We start from the raw sequence: 24,796 nt of genomic DNA, 5'->3' as shown, positions 1-24,796 counted from the left end.
AATACAAACACAAAAATTCCTCATGCAACATTCTAATACATGACTGAAAATTATAGATAGGATGGAAAACGAAAAACGCTTCTTTGGAATTGTTTTTCAGACTTCAATTTTGGTTTCTTATTTTGCACACAACTTAACACTGACATAATTTATAAAAAGAAATATAATTTCAAGTCAAATCATATACTTTTATTATATATTCAGATTGAGCAACAAAACACTTTGCAATCCATATATTAGATTAATAATGACTACCAAGCAATTATAAGCAACTAGATATAAGGTGTTACTAGTAAAAAAAATTATTTTCTTAGATTAATCATTACAATGATAACAAAAAAATAAAGAAATCCTGATAAATGGGACATCAATTTGTTATTATTAAGGCATTTTCTAAGCATATCAGACAAGCTATAGTGGAAAATCCACTTTACTTACATAATTTATCAAATCATAACACTACTTTCAAGATTTTATATTCTTTGTATATTTTTGCTATATAAGCTATTTGCATTGTGTTTTTATATTAACTTATTGGATATTAGTGCCTTGATTCTTGTCTTAAAAAAAAATCTTATGTTTTAAATTCTTGATAATATTCAATCCAACCTCAATTCTAACACCTTCAAGGAAAAGAAAAAAGAAAAAGCAAGCCTAATAATTAGAAATAACCTACATAATATAGTTATTGACAAAGGTAAATTGAAATTGTCTCTAATTATCAATTAACTAATTTCATATAGGAGTTGTTAAAATAAAAAATAAAGAATAAAAAATAAAAAAAACACAAAAAATTATCGGGATTGTTAAAATAAAAAATAAAAAATAAAAAAAATACAAAAAACTATCAGGATTGCAGAATAATAAGGTTTGCACTATTAAATTAGTCAAGTAAATCCTCTTCTTTGTCAAGCATATCAAACGAATACAAAGAAGAAAAATAAGATAGTTAACTAATATGTAGCTTATGAAGAAATAATTGAAATAAATCAAGAAAAATGAGGTAAAGGTTTTATTAAGTTGCAAAAAAGATAAGATAAGAAAAACATACATAGAAGTGTGAGAATAAAAAAGAATAGATACCAAATCAAGAATTACAAGTTAAAAAAAAGACAAAAAAATAAAGAAAAGAGAGAGTAAAAGAAGGAGAGTCATTAAAAAAAACAATTAACATCATTTTCTTCATGATTAAAATGATTTTTTTTTAATTAGGTTTTCTCTATAGCTTCATCGTTAAGGCTTTTTAATCATAAAAGAAGAAAAAGATATCATTTTACATATATGTATATATATAAAAAATAAAGATTAGGTCTCAACTGAGTTTATCCGGGTCAACCTGTCGGGCTGGTCCTGATTTCAAAACTATATATTTTACTACACAAACATTTATAACTTATAAAATCTTTCTTTTTTTTAAAGAAATGTACCTATAATTTTAGTTGGACATACCTTCAATATAAATCAAGTATTTAATTAAGAGAATGTTAAATATTGTTATAATGGTTGTATTAAGAGAATGTTAAATATTGTTATAATGATTGTTTTTTAAATTTTTTTTTAAAATATATTAAAATAATATGTTTTTTAATTTATTGTTTATATTAATATATTAAAATGATATAAAAAATTAAAAAATTAATTTTTTAAAAAAGAAAATTTTAATTTTTTTAATAAACAAGAGACAATCTAAAATATCTTGTCCTCCTCATCACGGGCCGGTTGAGCATTAAAAAAGAATGAAAGAGTAAACCGGAAGTAACCCGCCCTGACCCAAATCTCCCACCTCGCAAACCAAGCCAAAACTCAAGTAAATAAGATAACAAAACGGTTCCGTCCAGGTTCGTTGTAACTACCCAGTCAAACCAACCACCCCCCCCCCCCCCCCCCCCCCCCCCAAAAAAAAAAAAAAACAATTATTTCTTCCTTATAAAACTCGGACGATACTTCCATTTTCAGTCTCAAAATCCAAATTTCTTTTCCCTCTCTTCACCTGTTTTTCTCTCTCTTTACTACAAAAATGGTGACGGTAGAGGAATCGGTGGTTAACACTAAACTTTCACCACCAAATTCTTATTCTGCGGTGGTTCTTGGTGGCACTTTTGACCGGTTACACGACGGCCACCGCCTCTTCCTCAAGGTGACATTCTTGGCTCTTTCTTTTTCTCTCTCTCTCTCTCTCAATAGACAGAGAGTCGTGCACCAGTGACCGGATTTTGTTTGAATTTTTGAACGAAATGATTTATTTATTTATTTATTTTTATTTTTGTTTAGGCCGCAGCAGAATTGGCGAAGGATCGTATTGTGATTGGAGTCTGTGATGGTCCTATGTTGAAGAATAAGCAGGTCATTATTTCCCATTTATTTATTTATTGATATTTTTTTTAGTTGTATATTGTTAGTTGAGTAATGCTATTCATCCTAAAATATGAGTATTTATTTTTATGAATAATATCAAATGGTTGATATGAATCCGCAAATGAATTAAAATTGCTGTTATTGACTCTTTTTTTATTTAATCAATAATTTTTCAAAGAAATGTGGTTAACTTTTTTACCTCATTTACATTCGTGTGGGGTCGAAGCTAGATAGGTACCAGTGAAATGGTACAAATAGCTTCCTTTTTTTTTAAAAAAAAATTTCTTGCTTATTCTCTTGTAATTAATGATATATGATTAAGACTTTGTTTTATCAGAAGTGTGATGCTGATTACCTTGCCTTTTGGGTTCTTAGAACATGTAATGGAACCATTTAAATTACTAGTATTTTTTATTTCTTCGTTTGTGCAATGATTAGGTATTTGGTTCTGCCTTTTGCAGTTTGCTGAATTAATACAACCCATTGAGGAAAGGATGCACAATGTTGAAAACTATATCAAGGTATTTGATTTGAAATTTGAAAAGAATGTTTCGTGTTCTTTTTGTTCTTTTCAGTATCTGGAAAGAAGGGTTGAGAGTTTTTAGACAAGACTGGTTTATTAGGTTGGAACAGCTGCATAGACAAGTTAAACTGTTGTGGCTGAGAAAGTGAGCTGGATGGAATTCTTGCATATCTTACATTCTGATTATCCCATTGTTCACAAAGTAAGAAGTAGGATGTGTAATTTAACCTAGGAGAAAAAATACTGTGTCGTGCTTCTACTGGTTGAAGCCTTTTGAACTGAAGTTTGAATTTCCATCGTCAGTTTAAGTGGTGAGGTAGCAAAGCTATGGACCGTGAGCACTGTAATTTAAAATCAATGCATTGCCAAATGGTGAGCATGGTTTCTTTTGGAATGATTTTTTTCCTTTTCTGTTTAAAAATGATTGCTCCTATATTTTATTTTTTTTGCAGTCTTTTAAGCCGGAACTTCTTGTGCAAGCTGAAACTATTACAGATCCCTACGGGCCTTCAATCGTGGATGAAAATTTGGGGGCTATTGTTGTTAGGTGAGTTGCTATTCATTTTGTCTAGGATTTTTTCTCGGACCTTCTTCTAGGTTTTGATGTGAAATTTTACCATTTTATTTAAAATCGTTGTGTTATTCTAGCTTTATATGTATAGCTTCAGGTGTCTGCATTCTTTTGAGCTTTTTATGCGTGCATTTTTGTTGTGCTGGAGTTTATCTTCATCCTTGCCTGCTTCATTGTTGTAGAAATTACTGTAAATCTTGTCTTAGCTGCTTGAGTTTGTTGCCATTATTCTCATTTTCTTCGTATTATTCATTGAACTTGGTTATAGCAACGAGAGGAACAAAATAAGAAAAGGCCAATTTACCTTCTAGGGTTGTAAATTGCAATGTCCTCTTTACTTCCCTAAAGGGTGTGATGGGATTATTCTTGACCAACTGTTGCTTTTGCGGCAGCAAGGAGACAGTGGCAGGTGGGTTGTCCGTTAATAGGAAGAGAGCTGACAGAGGCCTCTCACAACTAAAGGTTTGTGTTACCAATTTTGTTTTTTCTTTCTTTTAAATCTGTGATGATGTAGTGTCATGTTGTTTACGTAAGGTAGGCTTTTATAATTGCTTAAAAGGTCAGGTGACCAGGCCTTTATATCATGAATCTTGTGCAGATTGAAGTTGTAGACTTGGTTCCTGAAGAATCTGGTGGAGATAATAAGCTCAGTTCTACGACATTAAGGAGGCTTGAGTCCGAGAAGGCCAAAGAACAACAAACACCAACAGAGTCATAGTTACTGATCATGCACGATGTCCTGAAATCGCTGGCTTTTATCAATACCTGACTTCTGCAAGGTTCAGGAAACAAAGAATTTCGTTGAAGACTGTTTGGAAAATACATGATACAAGATAGAGAGAATGTCTTTGTATAATTTATGATTTGAACTACAAGTTTCTCTTCCTGAAATGTTAATAAATTGATGTTTTGACGTGGATCCGAAAACAATCTGTGTTTATAGGACTTAGAATCGTTTCGCTCTTGCAATATGTAGCAAGATATCTACGTGAGCGTGTTCTCACAGATTTAAATTGTGTTCTTACAGATTAATTGTTTTTAAAATATTTTATATTTAGAAATGTATTAAAATAATATTTTTTATTTTTTAAAAATTATTTTAATATAATTACATCAAAACTGCAGCAGCTTCAGTAACCTTGAAAGTAGTGCAGGCAGTTTTTTTATTTCTATTTAAACTTAGTATCGCATTTCTGATGTCTGGATTGTGTATCATGCGGAGGCTCCTTTTATCATGATCAAAATCGCTTGAAAAAAGCATTGCATCTCTAGTGGGAAGATAATTGATGAGAATGGTGACATTTCACGACGACAAGGTAGAGTCGTTTTGATTTTTCAACTGCCGTTTCAATGCCTCTAAAAAGGAATTGCACCATGCCTCTAAAAAGGAATTGCACCGCAACAGAAATATTAACGGCTACTATTTCCCTATAACTAAATTTTGAAAATTCTCAAATGATAAAAACTTGGGACTAAGAGGTTTCCTTCCTTTATGATCTCAAGTTCGAGTTTTTAGTTGCTCATATGATCGTTATTAAAGGTTTATATGGTCATTAACTTAAAAGTTCGTGGAATTAATCGTGGTACGTGCAAGCTAGTCTGAACACCCACATTAATAAAAAAAAAAAAATTGAAAATTCTCAAGACTGTATAAAGAGAGTTACCATAACTGAAAGATCACAATCCCTCTCTTCTCTATCTCCCTCATCATCTTTTTTTTTTAAAAAAAAAAACATTTAAAGTGTTCCTTGATCTTCTCCATACAACTCCCCCCCAAAAAAAAAAACTTATTTGTCTCTTGCTTTCAATATATAAAACCGAAGGAGAAAGACAGACAGAGAGAGGATTTACTGGTCTCTTTAGCAGAGAGCGGAGCCATTGATTTCTCCAAGGTTTTAAACAAACCGGCTTCTGTTTTCTTCCTGTCCTCTTTGATTTTAATGCTTTTTTTGCCTTTAAGTACAGCTCTCAGAGTTTTTTTTTTAAAAAAAAAAGTTTCTTTGATGGTTGCTTTTCTGCTTTCTTTAAGCCATTGTTTAATGTACTGTTATTTATGGTTTCACTAGAACTGTTGATGGTTTCTTTAATTGCCATGATTTCTCAAAATCGTTTCTTTAAGTTTGTGTTCATTTTTCTTTTCTAGAAAGTGAATTTTCATAATTTTGTAGAATTGGATACCTATTATGTAGTATTCTTGATGGGTTTGCTTATTCTTGTCTAGAAAAGAAGTTTATTGCTTTATATATGTGGGTTCGGCTTGTTATATAAAATTAATGAGTTTTTGCAGGAGGGTTTTGCAAAATTATTGCAAAGATAATGATCTAATGACAAGATCGTTCTTAAGTTATGTAGAACTAAAGAAACAAGCCCAAAAGGACCTTCAAGTTGAACTCGACATTGAATCAGGCCAACCAAACCTCTCTCAGTTCTTCCATGAACTCAACGGAATCAAGACCGAAATGGAAGATATTACCAATCTCTTGTTTGATCCTCGAAACTTTATGAAGAGTCAAAGTCCATTCACAGTGCCAAAGTTCTTCGTGGCTTAAGAGACCGAATGGAATCAGACATAGTAGCAGTTCTTAGAAAGGCCAAGATTGTGAAGGCAAGACTGGAATCACTTGACAGATCCAATATATCCAATCGCAGAGTATCAGAATTGTATAAAGAAGGGAGTCCTATTGATAGGACAGGGATATCAGTCACCAATGGCTCGAGAGTTAAGCTGAGGGAAATTATGAATGAATTTCAGATCCTGAGACAGAAGATTTTATCAGATTACAGAAACGATCAGAAAAGAAGATACTAAACTGCGACTGGAGAAGAAGCAAGTGAAGAAGAGATCGGAAATATGATTTCAGGAGGTGGGGGAGTTCAGGTGTTTGAAGGGAAAGGAGTGATGGACTTGAAGAATAAAGAGAGGCATGAGGTTGTGATGGACATACAGAGAAGCTTGAAAAGGCTGCATCAGATGTTTCTTGATATGGCTGTTCTTATTGAAACACAAGGAGAGAAGATGGATGATATTGAAGAGAATGTGACCAATGCAGGTAATTTTTTAAGTGGTGGAACAAACAGTCTTTACTATGCCAATCAGATGAAGAAGAAGAGGAAGACATGGTTTTTATGGGTTTTTGCTGTGATGTTGATCATAATTTTTGTTTGCATTATATCAGAGACAGCAGGGAAGGAAATTATTTGATGTCGAGTGATTAGTTGTTTCTGTTTCTTCGTGCTTGCCTGAAAATTATGTGATGTTGATCAATAATTTTACCCCTATTTTACTATATTAAATTATCAATATTTTTACTCTCAATCACAATATGAACCCTCAAATCTTAATCTAATCCAATCATCTTAGATTACATTTCATTCAAAATCAATCGTATTTTTCAAATTCATAGTATACTCGTTCATACATTTAAACAATCATACACATAAATATTTAAAGAATTTTAAATATAACAACTATCAACTTATAATTATTTAAAAAAAATATATAATCTACAATATCTATTTTACTAATAATACTTTTAATTTTTACAATACCCCAAATAAAGTAATATAATTTTACATATTTTAACTACCAATCTATTTATATTTTCATTTAGTAGAAATCTACCATTTAATAATATTGTATAGTTTCATCATTACAACTAGGATGATTATAATTTACACTTTATTAATCCTGTCTAACTTGTGATGGATGTAATTAAATATATAAAGTATAAAGATTTAATTATCACTAATTATCACTAATTTAGTTATTTTTTAATAGATGCTAATAAATCTAACAATTCTTTTAATTATCAACCATTTAATTATTTCCATATAGATGCTAATAAATCTAATAATCCTTTTGAATGTCAACAATTTAGCAATCTCGTCGTCATGGATGCTAATAAATTTAATAAACTTTTTCAATTATCAATAATCTATTCATTATCATTTACTTTGCTCCTTCTTTCACAATAATGATAACATATTCAATAACCAAAATATTAAAATTACTATTAAAATAACTTTAAAAATTTAGATATAGTAAATAACTGTCTACTACTTGAGAGGGTTTTGCTCCACCTGCTTGAGATCATGCTCCCATCACCACCTCTAAATGAATAGGTTTTCACTATATTAATTCATGTCTATAAAGTTTAAAGTAATTAAATTCTAATCACATATAACTTTTTTATTCTTACCAAACATACCAAAAATCCTATTTAAATTCATCTTATCATCATCAATATTTTTATATGCATTAATTACATACAACTACACATTTATTCATGAAATTTCATAATTTCTTATTTCTCTTTCCTTGGTTGACCTACACTTCTCTATTAACAACACTAGATTTTTTTTCTTCTTCTTATTTTCACCTTATTTAGGTTATTTTTTTTCTTCTTTTTTTTATGCCTTTCTCTACTACAAATTTATCTCTTAGTACATATTGTATATAATTTTTCCATCATAAAATTATATCAAACTTTCTTATTTATCACTGATCATAATCGATCCTTCATCTCTGCAAATCACCACGATCACTTCTTTAGTATCTTTTTAATTTAACATCCTCCACACATTTTCACATGTAAACACTATATCAAATTATCCATAATATTTTCTTTTACCATGGTTGGCCGTTACCCTTACCACAACACTATGATTTCTTTCAAATTTCTTTATAAGTTCACAAGTTTGTCAACTAAATACAATCTAATCATCATAATTATAACAAATCTTTTAAAAACCCCAATTCATCAACAAATACCCTTACTAGAACATAAATATTTTCAACTAAAATTTATTTAAATGTTAGGTAAACTTGTTAAAATTGATATAGAATGCCATACTAGACAATTATTCAAGCTTTAAATGCTTTCTAGATAAATTTTAAGGATTTTCCCTTTCTTTTTCCTTCCCTGATCGAATTTTCTCCCTTGATTTTCACCCCTTTTCATTGTTTCTTCCTTATTTTGCTGTTTAGGCGGCTTGATCTTTACAAACTCTTAATTTCTACTCTCAAATCTACACTTGCTTGATGTTTTTTTCCCTAAGTTTTTCTCTTCATTTCTTGAGAACTTTCAAGCAAAATCACTCTTTTTTCCTCTTTTGATGGTTGGCCATCACAAAAAAAAAAAAAATACAATGCAAGATTAACAAAAAAAAAGGATAACATAAGTTATAAGAATAATAACATGCCTTTTACATTAATACAAGTCCTTTACTAGTGAAACATTATAATTTATACCCTTCACTTTACAAGAAAATAGTTAAATTAGTTACAATTCATAATAAAAATACCAAATTATATATAATCCCCCACCTAGTAACTAAAAACAAGGAGTCACTAGCAATATTTACTCCTAACAAGCCTATAAAGGATCTAAAATAAATAATTAATTTCATGTTACATTAATCTTCATTATGAAGTAATCATGATTTTAACTCAATTTTTCAAAGAACTCATTTTATTTAGATCAATTTTTTTTTTTGTCATCATCAACCAAGCAAGTAAATTCTTACATTCAAGTTTCCCTAATATCTTTATATTTATCTTATTTGAATAAATTTAATAATATGAATATTGTACACAGAAACCTATTAAATTGACTAACCTTTTTAGTCGCTTATAAATCTATCCATTGTAATTGCCAATAATTTTGGCATTCTCTTTTGGAAGGCAATAAAGTTAGTAATCCTAATGGATACCAATCAATTTGATCATCCTATTTGGATGCCATTTGATTTGGTGTTTTTATTCAGAAGTTAATAAATTTAGTAATCTCAACTGAATATCAATCTATCTAGTCATTCTATTTTGATGCTATTCAATCCGTATTTTTATTTGAAAGCTAATAAATCTGATAATCTTAACTTGATACTAATCAATTCAGTCATCCTATTTTAATGTCATTCAATCTGGTGTTCTGATTCAAAAGCTAATATATTGCTTTCATAAATTAATTTTGTATCTTAATATTTAGACTTTCAATTATTATTAAAAAAATCTTGTTTTTAAATAAATTGCAGTTAATATTGACTTAAAGTGAATTTTTCTAATTATCAATGTATTAAACACCAACATGAAGTCTATTGTTATATAACTATCCTTGACTGTTGTGTAGCTCCCGCAACCTCTCATGTATCATCATAATTAAATAATTTTAAACTAAGTATTATTATTATAGAAGTCTCATTTTCAACTTTCATTCAATTCAAATCTCATATTTAAAGAATTCATAATTTTTATATATTTGTCAAAATATATAATTTTTTCACCAATTCAAATTATATTTAAGTATTTTTAGATAATTTAAATTCCATTTACTTGCATGAATTAACCATAGCCACACACTCTTTTATTTCCTATCCCTAGGCTGAAACTATATTTTTACAAACAAAGGGTGTATAAATTATTCTTAAATTAACTCATTATTCACTCTTATTTTAGTCATTTGAACTTGCTTTAACATTAATTTAATCAATTCAATTTCAATCCTCTCCTCCACTTTTGGTCGAACCCTTAGAAATAATAACATGTTATTTTCTTTATTAATCTATTCAAATAACACTTGTTTTCATGCTTATAAATAAGATTCTAGCGTAACATTACAAGTCAAAACAATAAATTTCTCTAGTCTAAATTCCATTATCATACATAATATCATTCAAGCTCTCATTTATAGAATTGCTAATATCAAACACAATAAAAGGCATGCATACCTTGAAATAACAAAGATTCAAAAGCAATTTAAGATGGAAATCTACCTTTTATCCTTATTTTTCTTCTTTGTTCTCACTAAACATTATTCTCACTTTTAAGTTTCTAGAACTCCTTAAACCACTCAATTTCTTTGATAGATCACTCAAAAACTCTATTACTCATCTTAAGTAAACTTATAACTTTCAAAAATCTAAGCCAATTTGTATTTATTGTAAGTTTGTAATTGTATTTATTGTGGATGTTATCATATATTTTGAAAGTAAGGAAAAACATGAACAACATTTGAAGTTGGTGCTTCAAACATCACAGGACCATATATTGTATGGTAAGTTCTCTAAGAGTGAGTTTTGGTTAAATAGTGTGGCATTTCTCGGACATATAGTGTCATAATGGTGTGGAATTTGATCCTTAAAAGGTAGAGGTTATGAAACAATGGCCTAAACTAATAATAATTATAGAAACTTACAGTTTATTAGGTTTAGCTGGTTATTATAGAAAATTTATTAAAGATTTTTCTCATATTATTGCACCATTGACTCCTGTAACTTAGAAAAATATCAAATTTCAATGGTCTGAGGTTTGTGAGTAGAGCTTTTATAATTAAAACATTGTTTTAAGTTATGTTCTCATACAATATGGCAAGGTTATTACTTATATATCTTGTCAACTATCCTACCTATGATTTAGAGGTGGTAGCTATTATTTTTCTCTTAAAATATAAAGGTTTTATTTATATGATGAGACTTATGAAACTTTTACCGGTTATAAGAGCTTAAAATATATTTTCTAGTAAAATGATTTTCACTTTAGGCAAAAAAGATGAATAGAATTGCATAAAGATTATGATTGCATTAACCAACATCATCTAAGTAAGGCTAATGTTGTTATCGATGCTTTAAGTTGAAAATCTTCAGGGAGTTTGGCTCACATAAATAAATTTAGAATACATTTGATTATAAAGGTATATGTTTTAGTGAATGAAATAATACTAATAGTAATGGATGATTCTTAGTGTTGTTAACTCATTTTCAAGTTAAACATGTTTTGATAGATGAAATTGAAGCTACTCAAGAAAAAGATGATCATATGCAAGACCAGAGATAAAAGTTATCAAATCTTAAAATTTTATGATAGTTAATGATGGTATCTTGAGAAATTATTTTGGACTTTGTGTACCTATTGTTGGTGAACACTAGAAATCTCTTAGATTATTGCAATCTTTATTGATTATAGAATGACAGTGAAAAATGATATCAATAGATTTTATGATGGGGTTGCATGGAACTCAAAAAAGATATGAATTCATATAGGTCATCGTTGATAGATTGACCAAGTTAGCTCATTTTCTACATGCAAATATGAAATAGAGGTTTGTTAAGCTTGCTATATTTTATATTGATGACATAGTTCATCTTTGTAGAATATAATTTCTATTATATTTGATAAAAGATCCTCGATTTACTTATTATTTTAAAAAGAAGTTTCAAGAAGCTACGATACTTTACTTGATTTTAGTACAACATCTCCTCCTAAAATAGATGGTAAGTCAAAGCAAATTATTCAGAAGTTAAAGGACATTTTAAGAGCATTTGCTAATGACTTTGGTGTTGGTTAGAGCATATATCTATCATTGGTTGAATTTACTTGTAATAATAGTTATGAAGCTAGTATTGAAATGACTTTATATAAAGTTTTTTATTATCATAATTGTCTCTCTTTTATTTGTTAGTTTAAAGTTGGTGAAAAGAAATTATTGAGTTTGGAGTTGGAGCAAATAAATTTAAAAAATATCATAATTATTAGAGATAAACTTTAAATTGCACATAATAAACAAACAAATGTTGATCAAAGATGACATTACTTGGATTTTTTGGTTGGAGATAATGTACTTCTAAAGATTTTTTATACCAAAGTTGCGTTTCAGTTTTGATAAAAAAGGAAACTCGATCCTCAGTATATTAGGTTATTTGAGATTTTAAAAAGAGTTAGACTAGTTGTCTATTAATTAGCCCTTCCTCCTATGTTCTTTAATGTTTATTCTATATTCTATGTGTATATGCTTTAAAAATATCTTCTTAATCCATCCCATGCATTAAAAGACCAGACAAGTAAACTTTGAGATGATATATCCTATAAAGTTCAACATCAAAAGATCATAAATCATCAAGTGCAAAAACTTTATTATAAAGAGATTGCATCAGTGAAAGTAATTTAAAAAGGTCACTCTAATGAAAAACCAACTATGAAGTTAAAGGAGGATATATAATAAAAAAATATCCATAATTATTTAAAAAAATTTAATAAGTAAATAGATTAAATTTGAGGATTGAATTTCTTTAACCAAAAGAGAATGTGAGGCCCATTTACTATAGTTATTGGCCTATGAGTTAAGCTATTTATTAATCTACTGGTTGGCTTAAAATTATGTGTATATATCTATTTAATAGCTTTTCTTTTCTGATTTTCTTTCATCAAGAACATCCATTTTTTATGTGTTCTTAGAAAATATTTCTTTTTAAACCCTAAACAACCAATTATCCATATAATCCTTATCTTTTGAGTAAGTCTTCTTTGTATTTTTTTTTTTAAATTTTGTATGGTATAGCTATATGAGTTTATTCTAAATATAAACTTTTGAAAATTTTAGGGTTTATATAAAATTAGTTGATGTGTTATGGGTTTGTTTGAATTAATTTATGTATGAGTAGTAATGTGTGTGTATTTAAATATGAATTTAATTGAAGTCAAAAAGGGATAAATTGGTGTGTAACTTTGATTAATTGATATATTTTGTTGTAATTTGAGTAAATACCTTAACCCATTTGAATATTAGAAAGAGAATAGGGAAATATAAAAAGAAATGTGTAGAAAAATCAATATTGATGTTGGAAAATATGTGTTAAGGTTGAAGATGATGAAATTCTTAATTTGATCCTTGATTTGTGAAAATTATATTTCAATCTTGTCATAAATAACAAATTTTAAGATAGATTTATTATAAAGTTTTTATTATTTCCTTTTGAATTGTATTGGTTATATGTGACTAGTAGGTGTTAATGCTTATCTTGATTTTTTTTAATCATTGTAATAAATTATGAATAAATAATACTAAATATGCTAATGAGATTAATAATAATATATGTATAATCATCAATGCGAATAATATCATATCTAAATGATTAGTTTAATTATCTAATTAGTCTAGAATGCATTATAGAGTAATACAAGTTAGAATATAATATTAATTTATATACACATACTTGAATCTATTTACTTTACTTCTTATTAATGATGCTAGCTTGTATGAAATATCATCATAGAAATATGTTAGCATATTTTACCTAGCAAGGGTGGTTTTTTTGTTAGGATACATAGCATGAATATGTTTTTTTTTCTTTTTATTTTTTTATATATGATTTTATAATTTATAGTCGTCTAAAAAAGTAACATATAGATTATGTTTATATATGTTTTTGGTATGCTTAATTACACCTATATCATGAATGAACATATTGGATTAATCATATATTATAACTTAGTCTTTTATTTATATATTTGATATTATTTATTTATTGAGCAGTGGAAAACTCACAAATTTATTATTGTATCAAGTATATACCATGTTAGTTGATTAAGTATCATTTATTAAAAGGGAGTTTTTTTTTTTATACTTTAAGTTGGTATGTGTAACACCTTTTCATTTAAGATTTTTTAATTTTGATACTCATTTTGAGCATATGATCTATGATGTTGTGTATAGCTTGAACTCTATAATTATAATAGTTTTTAGGTTATTTTTTTTATGTATGTAAGTATATATTTATATATATGATCTAATAATAAAAAATAATGATTTATTTTTATATCATTACTTTAATTTTTAATTCTGATAAAATTATATTAAGGCACAAGAATTAGCATAGACAAGATAGTTCAAGAGCGCTTTTATTTATGTGTTTGATCATGTGATTAAATTTAAATCATAACACCAAAAATACTTATTAATTTTTTATAAATCAAGATAGTTTAAAAATAAATTTTTAGATTAAAAAACACTCTAATTTAATTTTACAAACACCTTTTTAGTGGTTGCAAATTAGGTAAACAAATGATGTATCATTTGTTTTCTTTCTTGGAGAAAAAGCGGATGATTCATCCTATTTTCCCAACAAAAAAAAAAAGTTATTCACAGCCACTCAAGCCTAGGCACTTGACATTTGTGTATTGGGTTTGTTATGTATTTTTTTAATTAAATTTTAAAAAAATAAATAACTTTAAAATATATTAAAAATATTATTTTTTTAAAATAAAATTATAGTTTTTTATAAAACCATTGGATTTATTTATAACCCTTAGTAATTTGTATTTATTTTTTTGTTAAATTATTTTTTGGTTTCTTTGTGATTTTTTTTTTCAATTATGGCATGATTAGATAAAAAATAAACAATTTCTAGTATATTCTTTTTATATTTTCTTATTACATCGTGACATAATAATAAAAATATTTTTTCATTAAGATTTGATTCTATGATTTTTATAATGTTTTGGTTAAACAAATAAACATTATGATACAAAAAAAAAATTGCATAAATATAAAAAAGTCTTTTTAATTAAAAAATGATTTTTTTTGTTTTTATTTCATATCGTTCTTAATATTTTTCATATTTATTCTTATTATTGTTGGTTTTTATTAAATGAAGTACATTATACAAAAAACTATATTTTTTTGGTTAGGAAAAATATATCAATAAAAGAAATATACTAGGAAATTATTTTGGTTAGATAGAATTTAAATTATTAAGTTTTTATAAAAAATTATTAACATAAAATTAAATAAATTTTTTTAATAGCTATTCAAATACAAGAATAAATATCTTAATTTATATTTATTATTAAAAAGTTTGATTTGATTTTTAATTGATATAAACATCTCTTTTTAATATATATATATATATATATAATTTATAATTTACTCAATTAAACATACTTGTCAATATTTTATTCACAATAAAAAAAAAATTACGAGTTAAAAATATGTTGTCAATAGCCGCACTTTTTTTCTTGTTTTTTTATTGTTTTCTTTTTTGGTTAAAAGATATATTTTAATCTGTCCGGCAGGTTAAATTTTTTTAATAGCTATTCAAATACAAGAATAAATATCTAAATTTATATTTATTATTAAAAAATTTTATTTGATTTTTAATTGATATAAACATCTTTTTTTAATATTTATTTATATATATATAATTTATAATTTACTCAATTAAACATACTCATCAATATTTTATTCACAATAAAAAAAATTACGAGTTAAAAATATGTTGTTAGTAGTTGCATTTTTTTTTTTTTTGTTAAAAGATATATTTTAATCTGTCCGACAGGTTAAGTTTTTTTAATAGCTATTCAAATACAAGAATAAATATCTTAATTTATATTTATTATTAAAAAATTTTATTTAATTTTTATTGATATAAATTTTATTTTTTAATATTTATTTATATGTATATAATTTATAATTTACTTAATTAAACATACTCGTCAATATTTTATTCACAATAAAAAAAATAACTAGTTAAAAATATGTTGTCAATAGCCCCACTTTTTTTCTTTTTTCTTTTTATTGTTTTCTTTTTTGGTTAAAAGATATATTTTAATCTGTCCGGCAGGAGAGGAAGGGTAAATTGGCTGTTTGTTAAACTACGAGAAAAAGAAAGTGAAAACAAAAAGATGGTCTAGCTAACTGGATCCGTATTAAGGGAGCAAATTTCGGTGCTCTATATTGAAAAACTCTGCTTGAAACCCACCACGCTGCTTCTCCTGGTGGCGTTGGTGGTGGTGCCGGTGGCGCCCTCTTTCAACGTTGTTGGTGGCCGTGGTGCTGCTACACATGGCAAAGTAATGAAAACATGGTCTTTGTTGCTAATCTTGGGTTTCGAAACTGCAAAGTTTTGATTATTATGTAATTTGAGCTTGGTTTGATTAGGACCCATTTCTGGCCTACATGTATAAGGTTGGTTGGTTTTGAGGAAATGTTTGTCTTTTTGGATCTGAAAGTTGCCATTTTGCGTAATTTTCCGTGGGATTCTTTTACTAGACATTGTGATGTGTGTTTTGGTGAAAACTGAGGGGTTTTAGATGAAGGGTTGGTGCAATTTAAGAAAATTATGATTTATTTATTTTATCTGTAATTGGATCCTTCTGTGTTTCCCTTTTATGTTAGAATCTTCCTTGATTTTGGAGTTTCAGATGGGTTTGCGTGTATTCGATTATGATTGCTGTTAAGCATTATACTTTTTAGACTTGGGATTAAAGATTCCATTAATAACATGCAACAAATGGAACTGCAGTCTTGGATTTACATACCAATTGAACAAGTAGGGTTCTTTTCTTTCGTTCTTTTTTTTAATTTAAAGGGAAAGAATTATGTTTTGATTTTATTGAGTTTTGTATTGATTATCCTTGTTTTTATGTTTTTGTAGTTGAATATTAAATGAAAGGATGTAAGTGCTTGTTGTAAGTTAAGATGTCCTTCAAAAGCATAATGCGTGAATTTAAGGACATAAAAGAGGGGATTGGAAGCATATCAAGGCGAGGAGTTGAAGGGAAACATTGGCGTGGCAGGGCGAAGTCACATATTGCACCAGATGAAACACCAGAAGAAACTGATCAGATTGACCAGGGCCAGTGGGCGAATCTACCGCCAGAATTGCTTTTGGATATCATTATGAGGGTAGAAGAGAGTGAGTCCTCATGGCCTGCTCGTGTCGTCGTTGTTCATTGTGCTTCAGTCTGTAGATCATGGAGAGAAATTACAAAAGAGATTGTAAAAACTCCTGAGCAATGTGGGCGGCTGACGTTTCCCATATCATTGAAGCAGGTACTGATATTTTTATTCTCTTTTTCCTAGTGCCTTTTGGTTTACTTATTATCTCGGATGCCTCTTGCTTACTTGTCTTTGTTGCCTGAAAATAGCCCGCTCCTCGTGAGTCGCCCATACAGTGCTATATTAAGAGGGATAACGCAACTTCTACATTTCTGTTGTACTATGGTCTGGTGCCTTGTAAGTCATGTTATTCTCTTGCTCATGCTTGCTAAAAAAAGATATATTTACCTTTGTGGCATGGCATGACATACTTAAGAAAATCTTCTGTAATTATTTCTCAACGCATCTGGACTGAGTCAGAAACATATGGTGAGCAGAATGCATACATGATTGGTCATAGTAATATTAAACCCCTCATCATTGATCGTACTAAGAACCATGACATTGCAATGGTTGAAAATTTGGTGCATACATGATTGGTGATATTAATATTAAACCCCTCATCATTGATCGTACTAAGAACCATGACATTGCAATGGTTGGAAATTTGGGAGCTTTTGGCATTTTAATAGGAAGCATATTACCTAACTTTCCAATGATACAAGTTTGAGCAACTAGCTGCCTTGAAGTATATGCTACTCCTTCCAAATCTTTCTGTTCTATAGAACTCTTGAGTGTAGAGAGCTCCGTTAAGTGCTTATTGACTGGGAAATGTTGTTAGTTACTACATTTGTTTTTTTTTTAATTTACATTACTATCAATTGACAGCTGAGGGTGAGAATGATAAGTTGCTTTTAGCGGCCAGAAAGATCAGAAGGGCAACATGCTCAGATTTCATAGTATCTTTGGTTTCAGATGATTTTTCTCGGGCCAGCAAAACATATATTGGTAAATTGAGGCAAGTTTTCAAATGTGAATGGATGTTAATTATTTATCCTGAATTTTCTTATATTCTCGTTCCTAATAATTCTTTGGAAAATTTATGCCAGGTCGAACTTTTTGGGAACCAAGTTCACCATGCATGATAGTGAACCTACATTTGAAGTGCCAAGGCAACTGGCAAGCCAGACAAGTCGTAGATTGCATCCCAGGCAGGTGTCTCTGAGACTGCCTGCATGTAACTACTGTATAGCTACTATCACGTATGAGCTCAATGTTCTCCGCCCAAGAGGACCGAGGAGAATGCATTGCATAATGCACTCTATTCCAATGTCTTCCATTGAGGAGGGGAGCACTGTCCAAACACTAACATCAATACCAGAGACATTTAACGGCCAATTTCCTCACCTGTCAAGTTCAATAGGGAAGGAATTGCTCTCAGATAATAGTTCTGCAAGCCTCTCTCGGTCACCAGTTTTAGCCCAAGGTTCGGAAGAGCTCCTTGTTCTTAAAAACAAGGCCCCTAGATGGCATGAGCAACTACAGTGCTGGTGCCTAAATTTCAGAGGGCGTGTCACTGTTGCTTCTGTTAAGAACTTCCAACTTGTTGCTAGTGCTGAACCATCCCACAATGTGCCTGCTGCAGATCAAGAAAGGGTAATTTTACAATTTGGAAAAATTGGAAAAGACATCTTCACGATGGATTATTTCTACCCGCTTTCAGCCTTCCAAGCCTTTGCGATCAGCCTGAGCAGCTTTGATACCAAACCAGCCTGTGAATGATAACCATGGCGCTTGGAGATATTTGCTTTACTGAACTTAAACGTTTGCCCTAATTTTTTTGAAGCGTTTCTTCACTACATGCCAAGCACATTATGCATTGCCATCACAGCTGATCTGGGCAGTTCAATCAGAGCTTTTTTGTGATCCTGGAATTTGACTTGTTTCACATTTCATCATCCTAACACTACGGAAGTAAAAGAAGTTCAGTGCATAGCATCGAAACAGCTCTGTAGTTTTTTCCTGTTGGACAATTATATAATTGGTGAGAGCCTGCGTTTCATTCTAGCAATATTAACTGTTAGATGGTGTTTGTCATTGTGTTAAATGTTGCTTTTCATAAATGTGTTAAAATATATATTTTTTATTTTTAAAGATTTATTTTTGATATTAGTACATTAAATCAATTTAAAAATAAAAAAAATAATTTAAAACAAACTTTTTTTTCTTTAAAAAAAAAGCATGTGTCGAAGGAAAAAGAAAGATTACCCTAGAACCACTGGTTTAGCTGTAAAAAGTACCACGTAATGTAGTATCTTTATTCCGATGCTTGATCTCATTCTCTGGCCAGCAAATTTTATGGTTGCACTGCAGATTGCCTTGGGGATGTACTTGTGTGGGTCTTCTCATCTACTACACCACAGGTTCCCCATCTGCAATATTGACAGCGTCTTCCAGTCTTCATGGACTCCATTTGCTGGCCAAGTTCACCTTTTGTCAAAGCATGTCGAAAACTAGCTCCATTCTTTTGTTACTTGAAACTAATTTTAGTCGTTTGCTTCGTGTCTTTTTACCCTGTTCTGATATGTTTGATGTTCCTTCACTGGGCTTTTCCCCTTTACCCTTCCCTGGTGGTTGAGCAAGAAAACCTTGAAATCGGCTGCTTCTTTGGGATTCTTGGGGTTGCTGCTGACTAACCAGCTATGGAGAAACTAAGACCACAAAGAAGGCGCCCACTTGTACGATAAAGATACAGTGATTTATTAGCGTAGAAGATGTGATTTCTTTACAGAATTGTTCTCGAAAGGTTTCAGGTCCAAGAATCAAGTTTAAAATACATGATACAGCATCCACTAAAAGATTTGGATGTTCATTTGCACGAAAGAAAAATGCGGGCACTTTTGGCGGCATAAAGTGCTTTTAGGAAGGCTTTGTGATTCCAGCCCGCTTGGTAGGTTTTGCATCTTATTTCAATAATTCTGGTCAAAGCCAGGTTCCATTAATGCTTATCAATATTGAGGGACAAAAGGAGAATTTCAGGTGCCAAATCTAGCTTTGGTTCCACCTGCTCTCTGTACCTGGAAAATGATTTAATGCCACATCTCCATCGATGAGGTTGCCTCAATTTTTAAGCAGAGTAACAACATTTTATACCATGTGATTCTCAAAATGTCAAAATCCTTGTAAGGCTCAAAGACAACCCTCTACAATATAGTCCCATATTTCAAGCTGCTTTAGATCAATTACTAGGTCCTGTTGGGTATTACATTTCAAAAATATTTTTAAAAAAATTATAATTTTTTTACCTTAAATTAATATATTACCTATGTTTTCAAATTATTTTGATATGCTAATATTAAAAATAATTTTTTTAAAATAAAAATAATATTATTTTAAAGTATTTTAAAATGAAAAATATTTTAAAAACTAACCGCATCTACACTCCCACACACTCCTTACAATCTAATACTAGATGTGTCTCGTAAGAAGAAAACCAATTAGTTATACATCTTTCTTCAACAATGATTAAGATATGAACACCATAGTTAACAGACATTGGAAACCAGGAAGAAACTCTTCATCGTTCTTCGGTCTGGCTACTTTAAGCTGCATGCTTCACCTCTCCTCTTGAGACAGCTTCACAATTCTTCTCCTTTGCTGCAAGGTCATATTTCTCATCTCACAGAGGAGTACATAATGAACTCTCTTGAAGTAAATTGAAAAGGCTGATGCGGAAAAGGGTTCCTGGAATGAGCATTTGAAAAAAAGAGGGTGTGTGTGTGTTCAATCAGTATACTTGTAATCAGAAACTGGTGAACAAAAGATTGTGCACAGATAAGTAGAAGACGCACGGTCGAGGTCCATAAACTTTGATCTGGCGTACATGGGTATCCCTTCCATTAAGATGATTCGATAGCACAGCAATTTGCAACATAAATGTGTTAACAAATGTTTCCCTGCCAAAGATACAGTTCCAAGATTAGGAAGTCAAAATGCTCATTTCAAAACATATTAGACAAGATCAAAACATCAATGCAGTCTCCTCCAGCTGACTGTTGCTTCAATGTTCAGTAAATAGGAGACCAAAACGATGTCATGGTTCAATCACATGTGATTGAAATCAATTCTCTTACAACTTTATATCATTAAGTTCCAACAGAAATGTCTATACAAAGTTTCAAAATACCAAACATATATTTTGTATCTGTTTTGTCCAGCATGCTTGATCTAAGCCCAGGGTCAGAAAAGAATACAGAACATGGTCCTGTAGGACTACTATTTCAATATTAGACAGTCACTGAGTCATTGCTGAATTGATGTAATTGAACTTGAAACTTAGATCCTTTACAACAATTAATTGATGGCAACGTGGTATAACAAAACATGTTTTCATGTTGTATACGATTCTCGACATAGGATGATAAGAAAATTCCAAAGATTCAAGACCATCATTCAGGATTTACCATCTGTTGAATTGAACCCATAATCTCAGTTTGGACAAGCCTGTAAACATTTCCAACTCAGTTGTACTCCATTTCTCAAAACACTTGATGACTTGACATCAAGAAGATAAAAAAGTAACTTAAAGTTGAAGGAAATGGTGGTAAGAATAAATATTCTATCCTCTGCCATTCATCTCCCATAAAGGAAAGGAAGAAACTCCATCTTTGATTCTCGATTTCTAGTGCTAATAACTACTAACATATATCAATAATCATGATCAACACAACAGGTAAAACAGGCTATTGGCTTTATACTTCACGATGATAAACTTAATTTAGTAGCAGCCAACTAAGTTTATCATATTCAGAAGAACTAGATGTGGACAAGAACAAAACGAAATGATGAGAGACATGGATAATGCCTATTATGCATCACTAAGCAAAGAGAATTAATACAATCAGCACATAGGCATAAATAGAATGGCAGTACCTACTAATTACCTAGGGTCATTTCCAGATAAGGACAGATAAACCCACCCAGTTGGCTTCACAAGTTCCATAGTCTTAATCTCCTAAAACAAAATTTATACCAAAACCAAAATGAGCCGCTACAAAAATGATTTTCAATTACAAAAACACAACAAAGTACAGAATACAACAAAATACCTTCAAATTATGAAACCCATCACCAGCACGAATCGAGATCTTACTAGGTGTATAACTCTCATCCAGCTTAAAATCCACGTAAAGAACAACTAACTAGAAAAACACAAAATTCCCACGAATTAATCCTAACACACAAAAACCCAATTAACCAAAATAAAATTAACAGGAGTTACATACCTGCAGCTTCACTTTCTTCTGAAATTGAATATTAACCAAATGCGGTTGTGCTCCATCTGACCTAAAACAACAAGCAGATGAAAAATATTCAAACTTTATATTCCAATCAATTAAAAATAGAAACTCAGACTTTCATTTCTTCTTTCAATAAGGACTCAAAATTTATCAGATAAACGGAGAGACAAAAGGGTATGTTCGTTAACTGCCAGTAAGTGTCAAGAATGTCATCTCTAAGAGAAGAGACCCCATTTCCAGGTTTGCAAGAACTAACACTCCAAGCAGCTTTTTTTCCCATTTCTCTAAGATCATCTTCGATAACCAAGAGCTTGTTTCCTCCTGTGATCTTCCCTTCTTCTTCTCCTTCCGATGATTCTGTTGCCATTCTTCGTTAACCAGTATCAAGAAGCACTGTAGGAAATGTAAACTTTATGCCAAACCAGAATTTGAAATCTTGCTTCTGGTGAAAGGAGGTAAGAGTTTTATAATTGCTAGACGGCTTGTCGCTTGGTTTTATGGACGGCTTGCCGTAGATATCAAGTAACTGGCATTGCTAAACTACATGCCGTTTCCGTTTAAAGGCATGCCGCTGTATCTATCAACTTGTTGGGCATCAAAAATCTCAGATAGGATCGAATTACCAAAATAGCTTATTCTTAGCGTATTGCAAAATACCTGCATGGAAGGCTGCTAAAATTAATAAAACCAAATACATTTCTGCAGATTGCTCCAGAAGAGGTGGATGATATAGTGAGAAAATTGGATATCTCTTTTCTTGTCGAGCAAAGACAAATGTTGTCATCAACGCGAGAGCAAAACGTAAGATACATCAACTTCTTCTTTCGTCAAATGATGGTAGCATCAGAATTCCTCCATCATCGTTATTATTATTATTATTATTATTATTATTAACATTATTATTATTAACTACAACTAAAACTAATGAATGTTCCATTACAGCATAAATTATTATTTATTATAAGTGAATTCATTATTAATTGCGTTATACAATGTAGTATAGGTACGGACTATTATTTATTATAAATAAATTTATTATAGATTATATTGTTATGCAATGTAATATGGGTGCTTATTTAGTGGGGGTATAAGGTGATGCAGGATCAAAGTGCCAGATTGGAGACGCTTCTGCGGGGGCTGCAAACACCTAGCACTGAGCAGGTCATACTCGCTAGTCACACCCCAAGTTTCAGCCACCTGATACTCGATCTGCTCAGCCTTGGACACTTGGGTTGCTTGCTTGTATGTTCTGCAGACCAGTGCACACATGGCAGTTAGGCTAATTACTGGTGTATTGGGTAAACCAAGTACACACGTGGTGCTTGGGTAGATTTCTATGTGAAAAATATTATTATTTATATTCTAAGTTTTTATGATATTTTTTTATAAAAATAAAAATTCAGCCCTCGGCGTAGTATTATTAAAAATATTCAACAATTCTAAATATTATCATAAAAAATATTATAATTTGCTAAGTATTAATATAAAAAATATTATAATTTGTGTTGTAAATATTATTATTTTTCTTATAATACAAAGTATTCATATAAAAATATTATTATTTCTGTTCTAAATTTTTTTTTTTAGAATACAAAGTATTCATATCAAAATATTATTATTTTTCTAAGAATACAAAGTATTCATCTCAAAGATATTATTATTTTTGTTATAATTATTATTTTTATAATATATTTTTTATGTTATAAATATTATTATTTTTATAATAATCAATATTATTAATAAAAATAACTATTAAATTAGAAAAAAAATTATTCTTAATATTGAAAAACAACCAAAGATTTGATTTGAAAGGTAAAATTAAAAATTACTATTGGTATTATTATTATCATTGTTAACAGATTTAAAAAAATTATTATTACTATTGAAGAAAAATCACATGAGAACACGTGGCGCTTGAGTTATACCTCAGCACTGGGCACATCCTAGTACATATGTGGTGCTTGGGCTCCTGCCTCAGTGTTATGCACACCCTGCGCATATGTGATGCTTGGGTTGCCTGTCTATGGAATGGGCCCTCCCCAATGCAAACGTGATGCTTGGGCTGTGCTGGGTAAGCCATGATCATGTTCCATTGGGGACAAGTGGGTGTTTGGGTCGTAACTCATAACTTAAAGGAAATGGGTCGGGTGTTAGAACCCATGATTCATAGGTTTAACCATTTCCTTACTCTTAGAAATTGACTCATTATTTTTCTCTTAAGGTTGAAGAGTGGATTTTTCAATAACCTTACCACTACGAAGAATGATGATTGATTTAACTTGATTCATGTGTTGGCTTCCGAAACTACTTACATTTGCATTGTATTGCCCTTTGAGATTTTGCTGTGGTTAAGATAAAAACTTACCTTTCTCTTGAAAACTGAGAGTATATGTCAATTTTGCAAGAGTCTCTTTAAAATATGTCATACTTTGAGTAAGTTAAATATTGATTGTCTCTTGCTTTTCAATGAATACATGCAATCTTTCCTCAAAATTTCTTCTAGAAGATGGAGTATAAGGAGAGGGATATCCATGAAAATTTTGAAAATTATGGTGTGCTTGAAATGGTGACTGTGAAGCTTGTGCATTATTTTTATCACTCTTACAACTGAAATTTG

The 24,796-nt window shown here is 30.0% G+C and overlaps 3 protein-coding genes, 1 long non-coding RNA gene and 1 pseudogene across 6 annotated transcripts; 4 read left to right on the top strand and 1 right to left on the bottom strand.

Moving 5' to 3' along the window:
- Nucleotides 1-1,929: 1,929 nt before the first annotated feature.
- On the top strand, nucleotides 1,930-4,369 carry COAD (4-phosphopantetheine adenylyltransferase). The gene is made up of 6 exons (XM_011013434.1): nucleotides 1,930-2,137; nucleotides 2,272-2,343; nucleotides 2,817-2,876; nucleotides 3,331-3,425; nucleotides 3,842-3,911; nucleotides 4,048-4,369. The coding sequence occupies exons 1-6, from the start codon at nucleotides 2,018-2,020 to the stop codon at nucleotides 4,165-4,167; spliced, it is 537 nt and encodes a 178-aa protein (XP_011011736.1). The 5' UTR covers nucleotides 1,930-2,017; the 3' UTR covers nucleotides 4,168-4,369.
- Nucleotides 4,370-5,100: 731 nt separating this feature from the next.
- LOC105116205 (syntaxin-112-like) lies at nucleotides 5,101-6,696 on the top strand (annotated as a pseudogene).
- A 9,150-nt stretch (nucleotides 6,697-15,846) lies between these two features.
- LOC105116204 (tubby-like F-box protein 2) lies at nucleotides 15,847-18,998 on the top strand. Of its 3 annotated transcripts, none has more exons than XM_011013433.1 (5): nucleotides 15,847-16,071; nucleotides 16,656-17,053; nucleotides 17,149-17,236; nucleotides 17,768-17,897; nucleotides 17,989-18,998. In XM_011013433.1, the coding sequence occupies exons 2-5, from the start codon at nucleotides 16,700-16,702 to the stop codon at nucleotides 18,659-18,661; spliced, it is 1,245 nt and encodes a 414-aa protein (XP_011011735.1). In that variant the 5' UTR covers nucleotides 15,847-16,071; nucleotides 16,656-16,699; the 3' UTR covers nucleotides 18,662-18,998. The 3 variants fall into 3 exon arrangements, with proteins under 3 accessions (XP_011011735.1, XP_011011734.1, XP_011011733.1); XM_011013432.1 differs by having other exon boundaries at nucleotides 15,847-16,186; XM_011013431.1 differs by having other exon boundaries at nucleotides 15,847-16,550.
- Nucleotides 17,341-17,744, top strand: LOC105116203 (uncharacterized). Its single transcript, XR_840485.1, has 2 exons — nucleotides 17,341-17,385; nucleotides 17,472-17,744. It is a non-coding gene; the product is annotated as an uncharacterized LOC105116203 (long non-coding RNA).
- A 996-nt stretch (nucleotides 18,999-19,994) lies between the features above and the next one.
- Nucleotides 19,995-22,743, bottom strand: LOC105116202 (anaphase-promoting complex subunit 10). Its single transcript, XM_011013430.1, has 7 exons — nucleotides 22,368-22,743; nucleotides 22,165-22,225; nucleotides 21,988-22,080; nucleotides 21,823-21,893; nucleotides 20,731-20,835; nucleotides 20,339-20,623; nucleotides 19,995-20,131 (listed from the first exon to the last, which is right to left on the bottom strand). The coding sequence occupies exons 1-6, from the start codon at nucleotides 22,544-22,546 to the stop codon at nucleotides 20,554-20,556; spliced, it is 579 nt and encodes a 192-aa protein (XP_011011732.1). The 5' UTR covers nucleotides 22,547-22,743; the 3' UTR covers nucleotides 19,995-20,131; nucleotides 20,339-20,553.
- Between the last annotated feature and the right edge of the window lie 2,053 nt (nucleotides 22,744-24,796).

Source organism: Populus euphratica, unplaced genomic scaffold, assembly GCF_000495115.2.
Source record: "Populus euphratica unplaced genomic scaffold, PopEup_1.0 scaffold1508.1, whole genome shotgun sequence".
Lineage (NCBI taxonomy): Eukaryota > Viridiplantae > Streptophyta > Magnoliopsida > Malpighiales > Salicaceae > Populus > Populus euphratica.
Note: the sequence above shows the minus strand (reverse complement) of the source record. Positions and strands in the feature narration are given on the sequence as shown.

What these genes read in the sequence shown, in the direction of transcription:
- COAD (XM_011013434.1), top strand. Translation starts at nt 2,018, where the DNA reads ATGGTGACGGTAGAGGAATCGGTGGTTAACACTAAACTTTCACCACCA. An exon ending in ATGTTGAAAACTATATCAAG is followed by an intron (nt 2,877 to 3,330) that starts GTATTTGATTTG and finishes TTTTTTTTGCAG; the next exon opens with TCTTTTAAGCCGGAACTTCT. An exon ending in TTGGGGGCTATTGTTGTTAG is followed by an intron (nt 3,426 to 3,841) that starts GTGAGTTGCTAT and finishes CTTTTGCGGCAG; the next exon opens with CAAGGAGACAGTGGCAGGTG.
- LOC105116204 (XM_011013433.1), top strand. Translation starts at nt 16,700, where the DNA reads ATGTCCTTCAAAAGCATAATGCGTGAATTTAAGGACATAAAAGAGGGG. An exon ending in TTCCCATATCATTGAAGCAG is followed by an intron (nt 17,054 to 17,148) that starts GTACTGATATTT and finishes GCCTGAAAATAG; the next exon opens with CCCGCTCCTCGTGAGTCGCC. An exon ending in ACATATATTGGTAAATTGAG is followed by an intron (nt 17,898 to 17,988) that starts GCAAGTTTTCAA and finishes AATTTATGCCAG; the next exon opens with GTCGAACTTTTTGGGAACCA.
- LOC105116202 (XM_011013430.1), bottom strand. Translation starts at nt 22,546, where the DNA reads ATGGCAACAGAATCATCGGAAGGAGAAGAAGAAGGGAAGATCACAGGA. An exon ending in AGAAGAAAGTGAAGCTGCAG is followed by an intron (nt 22,081 to 22,164) that starts GTATGTAACTCC and finishes GTGTTTTTCTAG; the next exon opens with TTAGTTGTTCTTTACGTGGA. An exon ending in AAAGTTTATGGACCTCGACC is followed by an intron (nt 20,624 to 20,730) that starts GTGCGTCTTCTA and finishes TGCTCATTCCAG; the next exon opens with GAACCCTTTTCCGCATCAGC.